The following is a 19,011-nucleotide window of genomic DNA, read 5'->3' as shown; positions in this document are numbered from 1 at the left end:
AATCTCGTGATTTTACGGGTCTTTGCACTAGTAATATTTTAGACAAGTAAATTAAAGATATATTTTTTCTAAACATAGCCATAAGAGCAATAATAAAAAAAACAGTTTTAAACATAAATTTATTGCACATTGAGGTAGTTAAGTGTAGTAACTGAGTGGTTATACATTACTAAAGTACATACATACATTTTTACCATGTCTAAATTTTTTAAACATATTCTTTGAAGCTATCTTTAAATAATTTCGTGGAGTCTGCAATCAAATGGTTTATTTTCAACGAATGCTCTCTCGAAAATTATCGATTCAAAGCTATTATCTCGTCCTTCTATCCCACTTCAAACTGTGCGATGTAGAATGCTTCCTCAAAAAATCGAACTCTTTATATGGCGAGTCAAGCAACAAAGGATCCCGGTAAAAATAGAACTAGATAAACGGGGTGTGGATCTCGATACGGTTCGCTGCCCAGTCTGCAATAACGACCTTGAAACTGTCGAGCACATCTTCATACACTGCTTTTTCGCAAAAGATTTGTGGTCCCGAGTGTTTCGATGGTGGAAGATCAACCGGAAAATGTATACACAATTGGAAGACATGTTCAAAGGAATCGAAAATCCCTCACAGCCTACTAATACTTCGAATCTATGGATGGCGATCGAATGGGTAACTGCATACTTTATATGGCAAAACTGCAACCACACCTTATTTCAAAACAAGAAAATTATCGGTCCCATGGCACTAAATGAGGTGCAAATGAAATCTTTCGAGTGGATATCAAGAAGGTCAAGAAAGAGATCCTTAGATTGGTTTCAATGGCTTTTGGATCCAACAGTGTTTGATGATCATGGTTGAGTTGTAATAGGTCCTGTATATTCAAATCTAGATAGTTTAGGCTTCTGTCCAAGCATGTAATCGCATGCAATCGCATGCTTACTTGCTTTGTACCCTTCTTTCTAATTCTATGAAATGAAATATATGCCTTTCAAAAAAAAAAAGAATCTTTAAATAATTTCTATATTTTGTACTCCGTATCTTTTAGTAGTCGGTTTTGAATTTTGGATAACATAAAGACGGGCCGTGGGCCACGGTTGGACCAACCCTTAAATACCCAGAATAAAATGTCAACTTACCTTTTAGGGAACGTCTCTTTGGTGATTTGGAGAATCATTTTCCTTCCAATAATTCAACCCGAAACGAATTACTTTGGATCGGTTATAACTTGATTCACTAGTTAATATATGTATGAATCTTTTATGACCAAATGCTTCATATGTTTTATCTTAATTAAACTTATTCGTGCCTGCTAAAGTTTACTTCTCTCTAATAATATGAAAAGCTGATAAATTTTGACCAAACACGTATGTTTTCATCTTTCTAAATTCTAATAATAGTCGATGCGTTCGTACTTATATCTTATGTATTGTGCACAAACTAGGCCTGGAAGTTAGAAACAACATTTTCTGAAGTATGACCTTGTTGAAGTCGTTAGTTTCTAATTTTTTTTTTTCAAAGTGGTTGGTCCCTATGGTTTACAAAATGGGCGTGTGTGGTCTCTGTGGTTGTTTTTTTATGAGCGTTGGTGGTCCCTATCAGTGTTTATAAAATGGGTGTAGTTAGTCCCTGTTAGCATGGCGAATCTATGATGAGATTTTAAAGGTGTCCTAATTTTTTTTCCACAATTTCATAATTAATAGTTGTTTACCTTCAAAATTTATAAATCGTACGAATATATGGGATCCTATAGATAAATTTAGCAGTGTCCTATACGATTTTACAGGTATTTAATAAATAAAAAATTCAATGATTGTGTTGGGTTTTGTTATTGGGTTTCCAAATATGAGTAAGTATTAACAAGCCCAAGCCCAACAAAATTAGGCCCATTGCTTGGTTGACTTGGTCAAGCATAGGAGGGGATCTTAAAACATCAAGTTGCAGCTGTTTTTCATTATCAAGAGTGAAGAGAGTTCAAGAAAAAGAGAGAAAAAATCCCAATTTCCGTCACTTCTTACAGCAGTCCAGAAAACCTTCGATCCCCAGAGATCCGACCGTTGAATCTTCTTCATTTTTGGGCTGTGTCTTCCTGACATCAGTGCCAAGGTTTTCAACCGTTGAATTCGTCTAAAAAGGCCTGTAGGTCGAGTTATTGCTGCTGGAGCAGAGAGCAGTTTTTGGGTGATTTATTCCTCTTTTGTCTTTATTTATTTCATGTACTTGTTGATTGTTCTTGTTCAAGAGTATGATGATGTTGTATACCTCTAGTTGATCTAGAGAAGGATTATTGTATTGCTCTCCTTGTTGATGATAGTGGAATTTAAGTGGCTTACGAGTCCCGTGATTTTTACTCTCGATTTGGAGGGGTTTTCCACGTAAAAAGTCTCGCGTGTATTGTGTGTGCTTGATTATTCGTTATTAGTTGATTTGCTACTGATTTGGGGACTGATTTGGGTTGGTTTTGATATAGCTTGTTTGTTAGTTTCCTCACGGGTTCATACGGGTCGGGAAATGCTTGTCAAACGGGTTTGTTTCCGCTTTGTAGATTGCCCGTTGTGATTATTTTCCCATCAAATTGGTATCAAGAGCTAGGTTATTTGATTTGACTTGTGTGAAAGATGGAAGCTAATACAAGTAAAATGATTAGTTTAAATGGTTCAAATTATCATGTTTGGAAAGGTAAAATGGAGGATCTTCTTTATGTGAAAGATTATTATTTGCCTGTTTTTACTGAGGATAAACCTGAAGAAAAATCTGATGCTCAATGGAAAATTTTGCATAGACAAGTATGTGGGTATATTCGGCAGTGGGTTGATGATAATGTTGTGAATCATATTACTGGGGAGACTGATGCTAAAGCCTTATGGAAAAAGCTTGAGCAGTTATATGAACGAAAGACTGGGAATAACAAGTTGTTCTTAATTAAGCAGATGATGGCTTTGAAGTATCATGATGGGACTCCTATTACAGATCACCTAAATGCATATCAGGGTATTATAAATCAGCTTGCAGGTATGGGTATCAAGTTTGAGGATGAGATTCAGGGTCTCTGGTTACTTAGTACATTACCGGACTCTTGGGAGACTTTTAGGACATCTTTGTCCAACTCTGCACCGAATGGTACTATCACCATGGAATTGGCTAAGGGTAGTATTTTGAATGAAGAGATGAGAAGAAAGTCACAAGGTTCCTCTTCACAGTCAGATATCTTGGTCACAGAAACGCGGGGGAGAAGTCATAGTAGAGGTCAGGGTAAAAGAGGCAATCATCGTAGCAGCTCACGCAAAGGTAAATTTGCTAATGTTGAGTGTTATAATTGTCATGAAAAGGGGCACACAAAGTGGTATTGTCCAAAGTTAAAGAACGAGAAGAAAAAAGCATATGACAAGAATAAACAAAAGAAAAGTGATGGTGGTGATGATGATAAGGTTGAAGTTAACGCTATCACAGATGAGTTCTTTGTTTGTATTGATTATGATATGATCAATCTTACTCATGATGACACGAGTTGGATTGTTGATAGTGGTGCTACATGTCATGTTGCAATTTGTAGAGATCACTTCTCATCTTACACTCCAGGTGACTATGGATTTGCTAGGATGGGTAATGCCGGGTTATCAAAGATCGTTGGTATTGGAGATGTTTGTTTGAAATTTGACACGGGAATGGAGTTAGTTTTGCATAATGTAAAACATGTTCCGGATATGAGACTTAATGTTATTTCAACAGGCATTCTTGATGATGATGGTTATTATAACGGTTTTGGTAATGGTATTTGGAAACTAACTCTTGGTTCTATGATAGTGGGAAGAGGCAAGAAAGACTCAAGATTATACATCACGCGTCCGAAGATCATCCAGAACATTGTTAACGCAGTGGACAATGTTGATTCTACTGAGTTGTGGCATAAAAGACTTGGCCACATGAGTGAAAAGGGGATGTCTATCTTGTTCAAGAAGAATGTGTTGTCGGGTGTTAGTGGTATTGATTTGAGTAAGTGTTCTCACTGTTTGGCAGGGAAACAGACCAGAGTTGCGTTTAAGAGTCATTCTCCTTTTCGAATGGAGAACATACTTGATCTAGTTCATTCGGATGTTTGTGGGCCTATGAAGACTAGGACACTTGGTGGATGTTCCTACTTTGTTACATTCATCGATGATCATTCCAGGAAAGTGTGGGTTTATACCTTAAAGTCAAAGGATCAAGTATTTGAAAAGTTTAAGGAATTTCATACACTAGTTGAAAGGCAAACGGGGAAGAAACTCAAGTGTATTCGGACTGATAATGGCGGTGAATACATTGGCAGATTTGATGCTTATTGTAAGGAGAATGGTATTCGGCATCAAAAGACTCCACCAAAGACACCTCAGTTGAATGGCTTAGCAGAGAGGATGAACAGAACTTTGGTTGAGAGAGTTAGATGTTTGCTTTCACATGCAGGGTTGTCCGATTCCTTCTGGGGTGAGGCTTTAAATACGGCAGTTCATATTATTAATCTAACCCCTTGTGTTCCTTTGCGTTTTGATGTTCCTAACAGGGTTTGGAGCGGCAAAGATGTTTCTTACCGTCATTTACGAGTTTTTGGATGTAAAGCTTTTGTTCATGTTCCCAAAGATGAGAGGTCAAAGCTTGATATGAAGACTAAGCCATGTGTATTCCTCGGCTATGGTGAAGATGATTTTGGGTACAGGTTATACGATCCAGTTCAGAAGAAACTTGTACGAAGCCGAGATGTTGTTTTTACAGAAGATCAGATGTTAAAAGATGTTGAGAAGACAGATTCAGTTCCTCAAACTAGTGCTGATCTTGTTGATTTGGATCCAGTTACTCCACAACATGTTGGAGATGATGTTCATAATGATGAACATGGTACTGATGATGATTATGCTCCGGAGCAGGTAGAGATTCCAGTACCAGATGTGCCCCCATTTGTCCCACTTAGGCGGTCTACTCGAGACCGTCATCCTTCTGTTAGATATTCTGCTGATGAGTATGTATTAGTTACTGATGGGGGAGGGCCAGAATGTTATTCAGAAGCAATGAAAGATGCGCATAAGAAAGAGTGGGGTGAAGCTATGCAAGATGAGATGAATTCTTTGCATGAGAACAATACTTATGAGCTGGTGAAGTTACCTAAAGGCAAGAGAGCTTTGAGAAACAAATGGGTATTCAAAGTGAAGACAGATGAGCTTACTTCACAACCAAGGTACAAAGCTAGGTTAGTCGTTAAAGGATTCAGCCAGAAAAGGGGTATTGATTTTGATGAGATTTTCTCACCGGTTGTGAAGATGGGATCTATTCGAGTGGTTCTTGGGTTAGCTGCTAGTCTTGATCTTGAGGTTGAACAGATGGATGTCAAGACTGCTTTTCTTCACGGTGATTTGGATAAGGAAATCTACATGATGCAACCTGAAGGTTTTCAGGTTAAGGGTAAAGAAAATTATGTTTGTAGACTTCAGAAAAGTTTATATGGGTTGAAGCAAGCACCGAGACAGTGGTATAAGAAGTTTGAGTCGGTTATAGGAAAGCAAGGCTACCGAAAGACAACTTCAGATCATTGTGTTTTCTTTCAGAGGTTTGGTGATGATGATTTCATCATATTGTTGTTATACGTTGATGATATGTTAATTGTTGGTAAAAATATTAAAAGAATTGCGCAGTTGAAGCGAGAATTGAGTAAGTCTTTTGCTATGAAAGACTTGGGGCCAGCAAAACAGATTCTTGGCATTCGGATTTCTAGAGATAGAGGTGCTAAGACGTTACATATATCACAAGAGCAATACATTGAAAAGGTGCTAAGTAGATTCAACATGAAGAATGCTAAAGTGGTTAGTTCCCCTCTTACAAACAACTTTAAGCTAACAGAAAGAGATTGTCCTACTTCAAAGGAGGATGTTGAGGAGATGGATATAGTTCCATATGCGTCAGCAGTTGGTAGCTTGATGTATGCTATGGTGTGTACTAGGCCAGATATAGCTCATGCGGTAAGTGTTGTTAGTCGGTTTATGTCAAATCCGGGTAAGAAGCATTGGGAAGCGGTTAAATGGATTATGAGATACTTACGAGGTACTTCAAAGTTAGGTATCACATTCGGAAATGGAGAGTCGGTGCTTGTTGGTTATACAGACTCAGATATGGCAGGAAACAAAGATAACATGAAATCCACTTCTGGATATTTGATGACTTTCGCAGGGGGAGCAGTTTCATGGCAATCAAGGTTACAAAAGTGTGTTGCATTGTCTACAACCGAGGCTGAGTATATGGCAGCAACAGAAGCGTGCAAAGAACTATTGTGGATGAAAAGGTTTCTACAAGACCTTGGGTTTAAGCAATCACGATATGTGGTTCTTTGTGATAATGAGAGTGCGATTCATTTGGCTAGAAATTCTATGTATCATAAGCGGACAAAACATATAGATGTGCGGTATCATTGGATTAGAGAACGTCTTGAAGATGGTTCGTTTGAACTTGATAAAGTTCACACCGATGATAATGGTTCCGACATGTTCACAAAGGCTTTAGCAAGTGAGAAGCTCAAGGTATGTTGCTCGATCGCTGGGATGGCTATTCCTTCCTCATAATTGGAAAGGGGGAGATTTGTTGGGTTTTGTTATTGGGTTTCCAAATACGAGTAAGTATTAACAAGCCCAAGCCCAACAAAATTAGGCCCATTGCTTGGTTGACTTGGTCAAGCATAGGAGGGCATCTTAAAACATCAAGTTGCAGTTGTTTTTCATTATCAAGAGTGAAGAGAGTTCAAGAAAAAGAGAGAAAAAATCCCAATTTCCGTCACTTCTTACAGCAGTCCAGAAAACCTTCGATCCCCGGAGATCCGACCGTTGAATCTTCTTCATTTTTGGGCTGTGTCTTCCTGACATCAGTGCCAAGGTTTTCAACCGTTGAATTCGTCTAAAAAGGCCTGTAGGTCGAGTTATTGCTGCTGGAGCAGAGAGCAGTTTTTGGGTGATTTATTCCTCTTTTGTCTTTATTTATTTCATATACTTGTTGATTGTTCTTGTTCAAGAGTATGATAATGTTGTATACCTCTAGTTGATCTAGAGAAGGATTATTGTATTGCTCTCCTTGTTGATGATAGTGGAATTTAAGTGGCTTACGAGTCCCGTGGTTTTTACTCTCGATTTTGAGGGGTTTTCCACGTAAAAAGTCTCGCGTGTATTGTGTGTGCTTGATTATTCGTTATTAGTTGATTTGCTACTGATTTGGGGACTGATTTAGGTTGGTTTTGATATAGCTTGTTTGTTAGTTTCCTCACAGGTTCATACGGGTCGGGAAATGCTTGTCAAACGGGTTTGTTTCCGCTTTGTAGATTGCCCGTTGTGATTATTTTCCCATCAGATTGTGGGGTCATAGGACCCATGCCCCATAAGCTGTGTTCGCCCCTGCCTGTTAGGGATCAACCACCAGACATATGTAAACCACACAGACCAATAACTTCGGAAAAAATCAAAGACCAACGAATTCATTTGATGTAAATCACAGACACCAACCATACGATGTTATTATTAAAAAAAGTACTAAACTGTGATCAAATTGATTACTACAAGTATTATCTAAAAAGATTTGCTCAAAAAATAACAAAAATGACCTTTTAATAGGACTAAAATTGTTAAAAAGCAAAAACCATAAGGACCAAAAATTAAAATAAGTGGAGCATAATTTGACAGTTATATTTTGACTGTTTTCATTTCTTATTCGATTCTTTTGCAAGTTTGATTACATAAATTTTTTGAAAAGTAATATTTATACAATCAATTTTTATCCATATACAATTAAATTCGCTTTATGATGTTGTATATTACAACACTTCAAACATACTTAATTGTTTATGAATACAAATTGACTGTGTACAAATCATTACACCCATTATTTTACTCTACTTTTATTTTACTATTATAAATTACTATTATTATTATTATTATTATTATTATTATTATTATTATTATTATTATTATTATTATTATTATTATTATTATTATTATTATTATTATTATTATTATTATTATTATTATTTTTATTATTATTAAATTATGAATAATAAGTACGCAATTTCATATTATAATTTCGTATAATGGCTATAAAATTTCAAATAATGTTACGGCTACGCAATTTCATATAATGACTATGTAACTTCGAATAACGGCTAGGCGATTTCAAATAAAGTTTATGCAATTTCGATAATGGCCAAACAATTTCGAATAATGGCTATGCAAATTCCAATAATGATTATGCAGTTTCATATCGAATAATCAATTAAAAATTGCATAGCCAATATTTAAAATTAAATTTAAATTGGTCATAATTTGCAATTGCATATTGATATTGCATAGTCATAATTCAAAAATACATTATCATTACTTGAAGTTTCATAGTCTTTAATCGAAATTGCATTATCATCATATATAATTGAATTGAATATTCGTCAAGAGATCCAATGGAAACCTAAATTGGTTGGAGAATTATGAGAACCTAAATCCGAGCAAAAAAAATAACAAGGGCGAGCAAAATTGGCTTGAGTTGAGCAATTTTGTTAGATGCAAGAATTAACTTTGTTTTACATTTTATGTGGAAAATGATGTAGAATGCTTTTTCTTCATTTTTTTCAGCAATCTTCTAACATGTTTTTGTGATTTTAGGATTTAAGTTTTAGATTTAGAGTTTAGATTTTAGGGGTTATGATTTAGATTTAGGGTCTAGATTTAGTTTTTAACACAAACGGTTTAGATTTTAGGGTTTAGGTTTTTGAGTTTAGAGACTAAATTCAAAACTCAAAACACTAAATTCAAAACTCTAAACTCAAAACTTAAAACCCTAACCCTAAACTTTAAATCGGGCTAATTTTTATTTTTTATTTTTTTTTAAAAAGTGAAATTGAACAAAAATGGGCATATTAGAACAATTTGTTGTTCTACAAATTTTGCTCGAATTTGAGCAAAATTGCTCGCCCTTGTTGTGATTTTGCTCGAATATGGGTTTCTAAAGTTCTAAACTTAAGTTGAGTTCTCGTTGGATCCTTACCCTTAAATATTCATTTCTTAAAATTGTATTGTCATTCTTGAAAATTGTGTACAATATTTTAATGTGCAGAAACAATTTGAATTAGACCATTCCCATTCATGACACCCTTCATCATATTAACACACTGCCACATCACCGCCACATCACAATTTTCTCTTCATTTTCTTTTCATCACTAACTCATCACAATTCACTTCCAACCATCACACCCTTTCACAACCATTATAAAATAATTAATTTAATCATAGTACAACTCTAAAAGCAAAATGTACAAATAATTAAAACAATTACTTCAGTGATAAATTATGTTTCATATTTACAAAATGGTTGACTAGAAAAGATTGACTAAATATTGACAATCTACTCCTAATGGTGTTAATATATTGGCAGCAGAATGACAAGCACATTGGCTAACTATTGAGAATGCTCTTAGGAAACACAAATTTTTGCATTCCGCAGCTAAGCACGAGCTACCAAAACTAGTTCTAAAATAAATACAATAAAACTTCTTTTTTATCTTTCACTTGTAATTACATGACATATATGTATCCCCTATAGGAAGCACTTCAAACCTTTAAATCTCCCCCACCGTCACCAACTCGGATTCAATTAAACCGTCACAATTTTCACATATAACAAACAAATGATGATGCGTAACGTGACAACTTCATCCAGTTCTACAAGAGGCATCGCCGCCATTGTTGGCGTCGGTCCCAACCTCGGCCGCTCCGTCGCTCGCAAGTTCGCTCACCAAGGTTACACTGTCGCCATCCTCGCCAGAGACCTAGGTATGTTCAATTACCTTCCAATTTCGTTCATCCGATTGTAATTTTATATAAAATGTAATTTGTAGGTAGATTATCTAGATTTGCAGACGAAATAGCGCGGGAAGAGAAGGCGCAAGTGTACGCAATTCGAATCGATTGTTCGGATACACAAAGCGTAATCGAAGCATTTGAAGGTGTATTGTCGCTAGGGTTTGTAGAGGTTTTAGTATACAATGCGTATCAACCTATTCCGTTGCAGTACGGCGGTAGTTGTAATTTTTCCGATGTTCGTCTTGATTCATTTCAAAAATCAGTAGCTGTATCTTCTGTTGGTGCTTTTCACTGTGCTCAACAGGTACATATATTGACTACTGATATACATTTCTATTGTAATGTTAAAATTGAGTACGAACTTTTTAATTATAGAGATGTTTATATATGTAATTAGATTGAATCATAATTAATTATTGAGGTAGATTAAGATGAAAATCAAATAGTTTGATAAAGTCTTACCTAGATTATTATTTTGCGTTTACATGTACAATTCTAGCCTCTGAACATGTGCTTTGTGATTTGTGATTTGTAACATTTGTTTAAATATGAACATAAAAATTAATTTAAATAATAAATATAATTTGTTTTATGTATAAAAGTCATGTATTTTAAATGTTCCTCGGTTTGTAATTTTGTACTCTAAAATTAAAATTATTATTAGGATAATGATGATAACTATAGGTGCAGCAAGTTCAATTTGTTATTTCAGAAACTGTGGATAACCAAAAATGAAAATATTATGAATATGAATGTATACTGATTTAACAAGCAAGTATTACATAATCTCTTTCATACACAAATATAAAAAGTAAGATTATATTTGTAAATACATTCTCTTTTGTATTAGGTATTGCCCGGAATGGTAGAAAGAGGAAGAGGGACCATTTTATTTACCGGATGCGCTGCTTCCTTATCTGGTGGTACAGGATTATCTGAAATATGTATGTTTAAATACATTTGTAGCAAGTGCAACATCTTAACTACATATACTTGAACTTTTAGTTTTTTGCTTACTTGTTCATTTTTGTATTATATTATATATCAGGCTGTGGCAAGTTTGCATTAAGAGGATTATCACAATGTCTGGCTAAAGAATTTTATCCACTTGGAGTACACATTGCACATGTCATTATCGATGGAGTAATTGGTGCATCTCGGTGCGTCCATTTCCTTTATATATTCTTGATTCTTGACACATTTCTTTATTTAACAAACTATCGTTTGAAGAATAACAATTATTGAATCAGAAATCTGTGTGTTGATCATATAAATAGAACTTTTTTCTCATTTGGTTGTAGATTCTATATCATTGTGATGTGATACTTGGTTGGAACAGAATATGCAAATCCATTTTTAATAAAATAAACCATGTTTAGCTCATTGATTTCAGTTTTAAGATGTTGCTCTCCTGATATAGATATGCATTAATTAGAAGAGTCTTGACAATTTTTATGGTGTATATATGTATAAATCACTATTTATTTATCGGTGGGTGCTATAGCTCAAAAGTTTCTCCAAATTTTATCGGTACTTCTTGTTTAATTAGTTTTCTAGTTATTATGATTGTTATTTAATTAAAACAAACAGGTTAATTAGTGTGCTACCTAAAAGTCTAAAACTATTGAAATTTTATACTTTTTGTTATAAAAGTCGAGATTCAAATTTTCAAATGTCCTATTCGCTTCTTTATGCTCAACTTTACATAATTGATACCCATGCATCATACAATGTGTGAGGCTACATATTACATTCTTCATCTTTCTTTCACGTTTGCATGTTATGCCCCCTTTATATTTTGATTGGTGAACCGGTCTATTACATCTTTGATCAACGCATACTAAATTGAGTCATGTTTTGCAGGGTAGTAAAGGTACCACAAAGATCGTTGGTTGGGGAACAATTGAGTATAGGAGGGGACGGATCTATGGACCCTGATTCGGTAGCTGAGACGTATTGGTATCTGCACATACAGCCTAGGGCTGCTTGGACCCAAGAAATTGATGTCTGTCCACCCAGCCCCAGATTCTCTTAAAAAGTTTCATCAATCTGTATACTACTTCCTTTTACTTTTCTTCTGTTAATAATTTGTTTGTGTTATTTTGTGTGTGAATTACTGATGTATATGCTCAAATTTATTAGTATCCCTTCAAAACATAAAGAACTGTGAATGTGTAATTGTTACTTCAAGGATGAAATACTAGAATAATGAACTATATAATTTTTATTAAGATTATTTTTAATCTTATGTTCACAAATGTTACGTATTAACTTGTTGCTCAAAGTTGTAGTTATGTTGAAAGGGGTACATTATTTGTATCGGGTGGTTAATATTCAAAAGTTTGTTAATTTCACTTTATGACTTGAATGAATTTTAGATAATAAGTTGTAACTTATACTACGTATCTGTTATTCAAAAATCTCCATTAATAGAGATTCTTCTTCCTAATTATCCTCCCTTCCGTTCTTCATTATCCATCAAACATCAAAACACATTAAGAATTATCAATTCAATATCATAAATCTCCCACATTGAAATGCCTAAAAACATCTAGGGTTCTTTCAATTTTGATATGTGTTCCCTATTTGGGGGTAGATTTTGCGTACCCAAACCCCCCAAATGGGAATTTGCAGCTCGAAAGATGGATCTTTAGGTAAGCATAAGCAAGATAATAACGAAAATGCGATGGAGAAATCGAAGAAAAAGAATAATCAAAATGTGGGAGGAAACAAATCACCATTATATGTGTTTTACGCTCAAAGCCCAACAAACTATCTGTTTTCAAAGAAATCCCCCGTGGCTTCGCCAGCACGGCTGTTCAAGAAGGCATTTGCCCCGCTGTCGCCAGCTCAGCATATGAAGGCAGTTCTGGCACGTAGGCATGGTAATGGGGAGGAGAAGTTGAACAAGAATTTTGGGTTTTCAAAACATATTGGCCACAAGTATGAGATAGGTGAGGAAGTTGGCAAAGGGCATTTTGGTCATACTTGTAAAGCTAGATGCAGAAAAGGAGAATTTAAAGGTCAAATTGTTGCTGTCAAAATTATTTCAAAGTCAAAGGTTTGTTTCCTCTTTATTTTCATAATAGGTGAAATGAAATGCTTGTTATTACTAATTCTTGTTTACCTTCTAAATCAATCTCTGTACCCAATATTAGTTAATTAACATAGTTATCAAACAAACATATATTAGTTACATACTATGGATCCTAAATGAACTACATGATATGAATGAGTGTTAATGAACCTGATTTAATTATAGACTATGTAACAGATGCTTATTCGAAATCAATAGGATGAAGTGAATGTGTTAATGTTAATTAAATAAACATGAATCTACAAATTAATTGAAGATTTGCTATTTTACTAACTAGAATTTCATCAGATGACAACGGCCATAGCGATTGAGGATGTTCATAGGGAGGTGAAGATACTTAGAGCTTTAACAGGACATAAGCATCTTATAAACTTTTACGATGCGTATGAAGACCATGATTATGTTTACCTTATTATGGAGTAAGTTCAACTATTTATTCACTTTCTCACTTACTTTTCAAATATCTAATGTTTAACGATTAATGACATTGTACTTAATTTCTAAGAATTGATAGATATCAAATAAGCCATATTTATTGATCTTTGATTATTTATTTTTAGGTTATGTGAAGGGGGAGTTCTGTTAGAGAGAATACTTGCCAGGTCAGCAATATAAGTGAAAGTTGCACTTTCTGTAATTTTAAAATTTGCATTGTATTTCTTGAACCCTGAACGCAAAGGGATAATGTATTTTGTAGGGGTGGAAAATATACAGAAGATGAAGCAAAGAGCGTATTGATACAAATGCTGACAGTTGTGTCGTTTTGTCATCTTCAAGGCGTGGTTCATCGAGACTTAAAGCCAGAGGTGAGATATTTAAAAATTCAAACATATAAAATTTCAATCTTTTCGTATATCTCATTTGACCATGTCTAATCTATAAATCAGAATTTTTTATACGCATCGAAAGATAAAGATGCAGAATTAAAGGCCATAGATTTCGGTTTGTCAGACTTCGTCTGTCCAGGTACGACGTCACCCGCCCACCTGTCCCTATGAAAAAATATAAATCTAAATAAATAATATAAATTATTTTGTTTGTAGAGGAAAAATTGGATGATATTGTTGGGAGTGCATATTATGTTGCTCCTGAGGTTCTACAGAGGTCATACAGTACAGAAGCTGATGTTTGGAGCGTTGGGGTTATATCGTATGTTCTTTTGTGTGGAAATCGTCCCTTTTGGGGTCGTACTGAGTCTGGGATCTTTCGATCGGTTCTAAAAAACGAACCAAAGTTTGATGAAGCTGCATGGGATAATCTATCATTCGAGGCAAAAGATTTTGTCAAAAGTTTATTGAATAAAGAACCTAGGAAACGATTAACAGCTGCACAAGCATTGTGTGAGTATCTCTATAAATAATGAAATGATTCTAAATAATGTTTAACTTGAAAAAGTCGATCACTTAATCTTTAAAGGGTTGAAAATTTCAGGTCATCCATGGATTCGAAATGATAATATAGTGAAAACACCATTTGACATTTCGATAATGAAATTTGTGAAACGTTATATTTGTTCATCAAATCTTCGTAAAGCTGCTTTACGGGTATGATTAATCTTGCATTTTTTTTTTCACTTCCTAATTTGATTCATAATACTAAGAGTAGCTTATTTTTTTCATCCCCAATCTGCAGGCTCTATCAAAGACCTTAAATTTTGAAGATTTATTCTACTTTAAGGAGCAGTTTTCACTGTTGGAACCGAGCACGAATGGATACATAAGTATAGAAAGTTTCAAAACTGTATGTAACTAACTTAACATATGCACACTTTCTTCATGTTATAAGGCACCATTTATGTCAAATGTGGTTTAATTTGTTTTCTATGTTGCAGGTTTTAATGAATTACACAACAGATGCAATGATTGAGTCTAGAGTCCTTGAGTTCCTAGAGTCGGTAAGCATTGATCCATTGTTTGATTAATATATTGATCATTAATGTATGATGTATCATACTTAATTTAATTGATAATTACGTGGTTAATCTTTAGATGATATGAGCACATTTGGTTGTTTTGCAGCTTTGTAGACTTCAATATAGGAGGATGGACTTTGAGGAGTTTTGTGCAGCCGCTGTTCGTGTACATCAACTCGAGGGTCTTGATCGATGGGAGCAACAAACTCGTGACGCCTATGAAATATTTGAGCAAGATGGAAACAAATCTATCGTTGTCGATGAACTAGCTTCTGTAAGTTGACTTTTAATTTCAAATAGAATAGTGACTTTTTAAACCACCTTACCTCACTTGCTATAACTATCTTTTGGGTTGTTGTTAGTGTGAATAAGTGGGTTGTACCTAGCGGTTGCATTTGACTTTTATGTTGCGGTTATTGACTTTTACAAGTCTTTTATGCATGTTAATGACAATCTTACAGCTCTTAGAAAAATCCTTAAGTTTAACAACCAAAAATCATCCTAGAAATTAAAATAACAGATTTGTTGAAAAGGGTAAACCTTGTACACATTGAAAATTTGAAGTTGAAATGTCAAACTTCTAATTTTTTTATGGATAATGCTAACGACGGCGCTTAGGGATGTCGGTAAAGTGCATAAAAAGGTTGTTCAATTCAATAACTATCGCATTAAAGTCAAACGTAACTGCCGTGTACATGTTTTTTATACATCTTAACGACGGCCCTTAGAGCTGTCGTTAGCAAATTCCTTTTTTTTATTGATAACTTTTTTTTCATGAAATTGTTTATCCTTATTACACGTGACTACTTGGAAGTTAACTGTGAAAATTGGTTAATTTACCATAAAATAATGAGAAGTTTATGGAACAATATATTGAATAATACACGGGCTTAGCCCTAAACATGAATAACTGGGCCTAATTCTGAATCGAATATAGCCCGTTAACAAACTGCACATATAACATGACTTCTAAATATATTTTTATGTGATTTTGTCTTCCCAGGAACTCGGTCTAGGCCCAGAGATCCCTGTTCGTGATGTGTTGGGCGATTTGGTTAGACAAAGCGATGGAAACCTGACTTACCTCGGGTTTGTAAAGGTGTTGCATGGTCCATCGAGTCGGAACTTGGTCACAATTCAATAAGACAGTCTAGAATTTTAACATAGAGACAGCCGGTTAACCCATAAAAATTGTAAATCCGCCCACTTACGTCTTTTTCCACTTAATATTTTGACATAATAGCGCCAATGTACAATTTTACTCTTGATGTTGTTATGCAAGTTTATCTGTATATATTTGCACTTGAGTGGTGTACTATAAGTTTCTTGCATTATGTACAACTACTAGCTAGTAGAGAATGTTAGGTAAATTTCTGTTGTGATTTGTTACGGATTAGATCACATGGTATTTAAAGTCTCGATAAAAAAAGAATTATTTGTTAGGATCATTTCTACATATGAAAAGAAACAATTCTCTTGTTTTGTTTAGATCCTTTTTCAAGACTACAAATGCTTTCTTTGCCTGTGAAAAATTTCCTTGATTTAGAAAGTAATTAAACGATTCAAGAATATACAAAAGTGTCATCACTCCCTTATTCAAATTCCGCAAAGTTATATAAACACGGCAGGCACCATAGTGCCTTTAATTGGTAAAAAAATTAAATATATGGATTTGAGAATATTGATTGTGTTATAATTCAGTAGGCTTATAACTACCTTTAGTGATTTGATTCTTGATTAAGAATACTATTAATGAAGTGTAAGAACAAAGATGATAATGGAGAAAGAAAGAAACACTTTGTAAGTGTGTGAAATGGTGCAAGTTTAATGCTTGCATTCATGAGTATTTATAGCCTAAAATCTCAATATAAAAATACATACTTTGTGTACCAAAATTGACTATATGTATACACCAAAATTGACTATCCATATCTATATTATTATTATTATTATTATAACACTCCCCCTTGGATAGCAATTTTATTTTGTTGAAGATCAACTATAAATTACTGCCTCGTTAAAAACCTTGCTAAAGAAAACTCAGTGGGAAAAAACTTTAGCTAAGGGAAAAAGAGTGCAGCATGGAGTTGACTCCCCCTCAATTAGACATCGCTTCAGCTGTTACATCTTTTGAACATGTCTCATGCCAATGTTATGAACGTGTGTTCTGAAAATAGCAGTTGGAAGTGCTTTCGTGAAAAGATCAGCAGAGTTTTTGCTGGATTGCACATATCTCATTTCAATCTGGTTGTCCTTAATGAGATTTTGAGTGTATGAGAAGAATCTAGGTGGTATGTGTTTTGTTCGGTCACTTTTGATATACCCTTCTTTCATCTGTGCTATGCAAGCTGCATTATCTTCATAGATAGTTGTTGGACTTTTATCGCGTTCTAGTCCACAAGAATCAGTAATGAGTTGTGTCATTGATCTCAACCAAAAACATTCTCGAGTAGCTTCATGTAATGCAATCACTTCGGCATGATTTGATGATGTAGCAACAAGTGTTTGTTTTTGAGAACGCCATGATATTGCAGTACCTCCATTTAGGAATACATATCCAGTTTGAGATTTAGCTTTATGTGGATCAGATAAATAACCTGCATCTGCATAACCAACCAAATCTTGTTTTGATTCGTTAGAATAAAATAATCCTAAATCAGTAGTTCCTCGAAGGTATCGAAATATGTGTTTGATCCCATTCCAGTGTCTTTTGGTAGGAGCAGAGCTGAACCTTGCCAACAAATTAACTGCAAAAGAAATGTCAGGTCTTGTACAATTTGTAAGATACATAAGAGCTCCAATTGCACTGAGATATGGTACTTCTGGTCCAAGAATGTCTTCATGATCTTCACATGGACGAAATGGATCAGCTTCAACATTGAGTGATCTAACAACCATAGGAGTACTTAATGGCTTTGCCTTGTCCATATTGAAACGTTTCAAAATCTTTTCAGTATATGTTGTTTGATGTACAAGTAAACCATTAGGCATATGCTCAATTTGTAAACCAAGGCAATACTTGGTTTTTCCGAGATCTTTCATTTCAAATTCTTTCTTTAGAAGTTGAATGGCTTCATGGATCTCTTTATTTGTACCTATGATGTTAAGATCATCAACATAAACAGCTATGATCACATATCCGGATGTTGTTTTCTTAATGAAAACACAAGGGCAAGTAAGGTTATTTGTATACCCTTTGCTTATCAAGTAATCACTTAATCGGTTATACCACATACGTCCCGATTGTTTTAACCCATATAAAGATCTTTGTAATTTAATCGAATACATTTCTTTGGGTTTTGCATTTGATGCTTCTGGTACCTTAAATCCTTCAGGTATCTTCATATATATATCACTATCAAGTGATCCATATAGATAAGCAGTCACAACATCCATGAGATGCATTTCTAAATTTTTAGAAACTGCCAGGCTGATTAAGTATCTAAAAGTAATTGCATCCATAACAGGGGAATAAGTTTCTTCATAATCAATTCCTGGTCTTTGAGAAAAACCTTGAGCTACAAGTCTAGCTTTATACCTTGTAACTTCATTTTTCTCATTTCTTTTTCGGACAAAAATCCATCTGTATCCTACAGGTTTCACATCTTTAGGAATGAGAATGATGGATCCGAAAACCTTTCTTTTATTGAGTGATTCTAATTCAGCTCGTATTGCTTCTTTCCATTGAGCCCAATCATGTCTATTTTGACATTCAACCATAGATGTTGGTTCTGGATCATCATCATTATTCATGATGTCATACGCAACATTAAATGAAAATTTCTCATCAAGATTTTTCATTTCATTTCGGTTCCATAATATTTTTGAATATGCATAATTGATTGCAATTTCTGTATTGACATCATCAATCTCCTCTGCAGTAGGAGTACTGATTTTTGGTTCTTCTTGAACACTTTCTTTTACCTCATTATCAGCTGATTTTCTTTTTCGAGGATTTTTATCTTTTGAACCAATTGGTCTTCCACGTTTCTGACGTGGCAAAGATTCATGAGTGACGTTATTGCCAGCTTTTGGAATTTCAATTCGAGCTGGAGTATTTACTGCTGGTATATATGATTTTGTCACCATTTTTGTATCTGTAAATGCATCAGGCAATTGATTTGCAAGTTCTTGTATATGCATTATCTTTTGAACTTCTGT

General features: G+C 34.5%; 3 protein-coding genes across 4 annotated transcripts; all 3 read left to right on the top strand.

Moving 5' to 3' along the window:
* The first annotated feature begins 354 nt into the window (after positions 1-354).
* LOC139900145 (uncharacterized) lies at positions 355-849 on the top strand. The gene has a single exon (XM_071882943.1). The coding sequence runs from the start codon at positions 355-357 to the stop codon at positions 847-849; it is 495 nt and encodes a 164-aa protein (XP_071739044.1).
* Positions 850-9,669: 8,820 nt separating this feature from the next.
* Positions 9,670-11,946, top strand: LOC139896415 (uncharacterized). The gene is made up of 5 exons (XM_071879058.1): positions 9,670-9,811; positions 9,877-10,145; positions 10,692-10,785; positions 10,890-11,001; positions 11,705-11,946. The coding sequence occupies exons 1-5, from the start codon at positions 9,670-9,672 to the stop codon at positions 11,874-11,876; spliced, it is 789 nt and encodes a 262-aa protein (XP_071735159.1). The 3' UTR covers positions 11,877-11,946.
* A 491-nt stretch (positions 11,947-12,437) lies between these two features.
* Positions 12,438-16,163, top strand: LOC139896414 (CDPK-related protein kinase-like). Of its 2 annotated transcripts, XM_071879055.1 has the most exons (11): positions 12,438-12,902; positions 13,227-13,357; positions 13,499-13,540; positions 13,636-13,744; positions 13,826-13,904; positions 13,982-14,278; positions 14,370-14,482; positions 14,571-14,678; positions 14,770-14,832; positions 14,957-15,124; positions 15,854-16,163. In XM_071879055.1, exons 1-11 carry the CDS (start codon positions 12,462-12,464, stop codon positions 15,992-15,994), a joined length of 1,692 nt encoding a protein of 563 aa, XP_071735156.1. In that variant the 5' UTR covers positions 12,438-12,461; the 3' UTR covers positions 15,995-16,163. The 2 variants fall into 2 exon arrangements, with proteins under 2 accessions (XP_071735156.1, XP_071735157.1); XM_071879056.1 differs by lacking the exon at positions 14,571-14,678 and having other exon boundaries at positions 14,370-14,389; positions 14,809-14,832.
* Positions 16,164-19,011: the final 2,848 nt, after the last annotated feature.

This window comes from Rutidosis leptorrhynchoides, chromosome 3 (assembly GCF_046630445.1).
Source record: "Rutidosis leptorrhynchoides isolate AG116_Rl617_1_P2 chromosome 3, CSIRO_AGI_Rlap_v1, whole genome shotgun sequence".
Taxonomy (NCBI): domain Eukaryota; kingdom Viridiplantae; phylum Streptophyta; class Magnoliopsida; order Asterales; family Asteraceae; genus Rutidosis; species Rutidosis leptorrhynchoides.
Note: the sequence above shows the minus strand (reverse complement) of the source record. Positions and strands in the feature narration are given on the sequence as shown.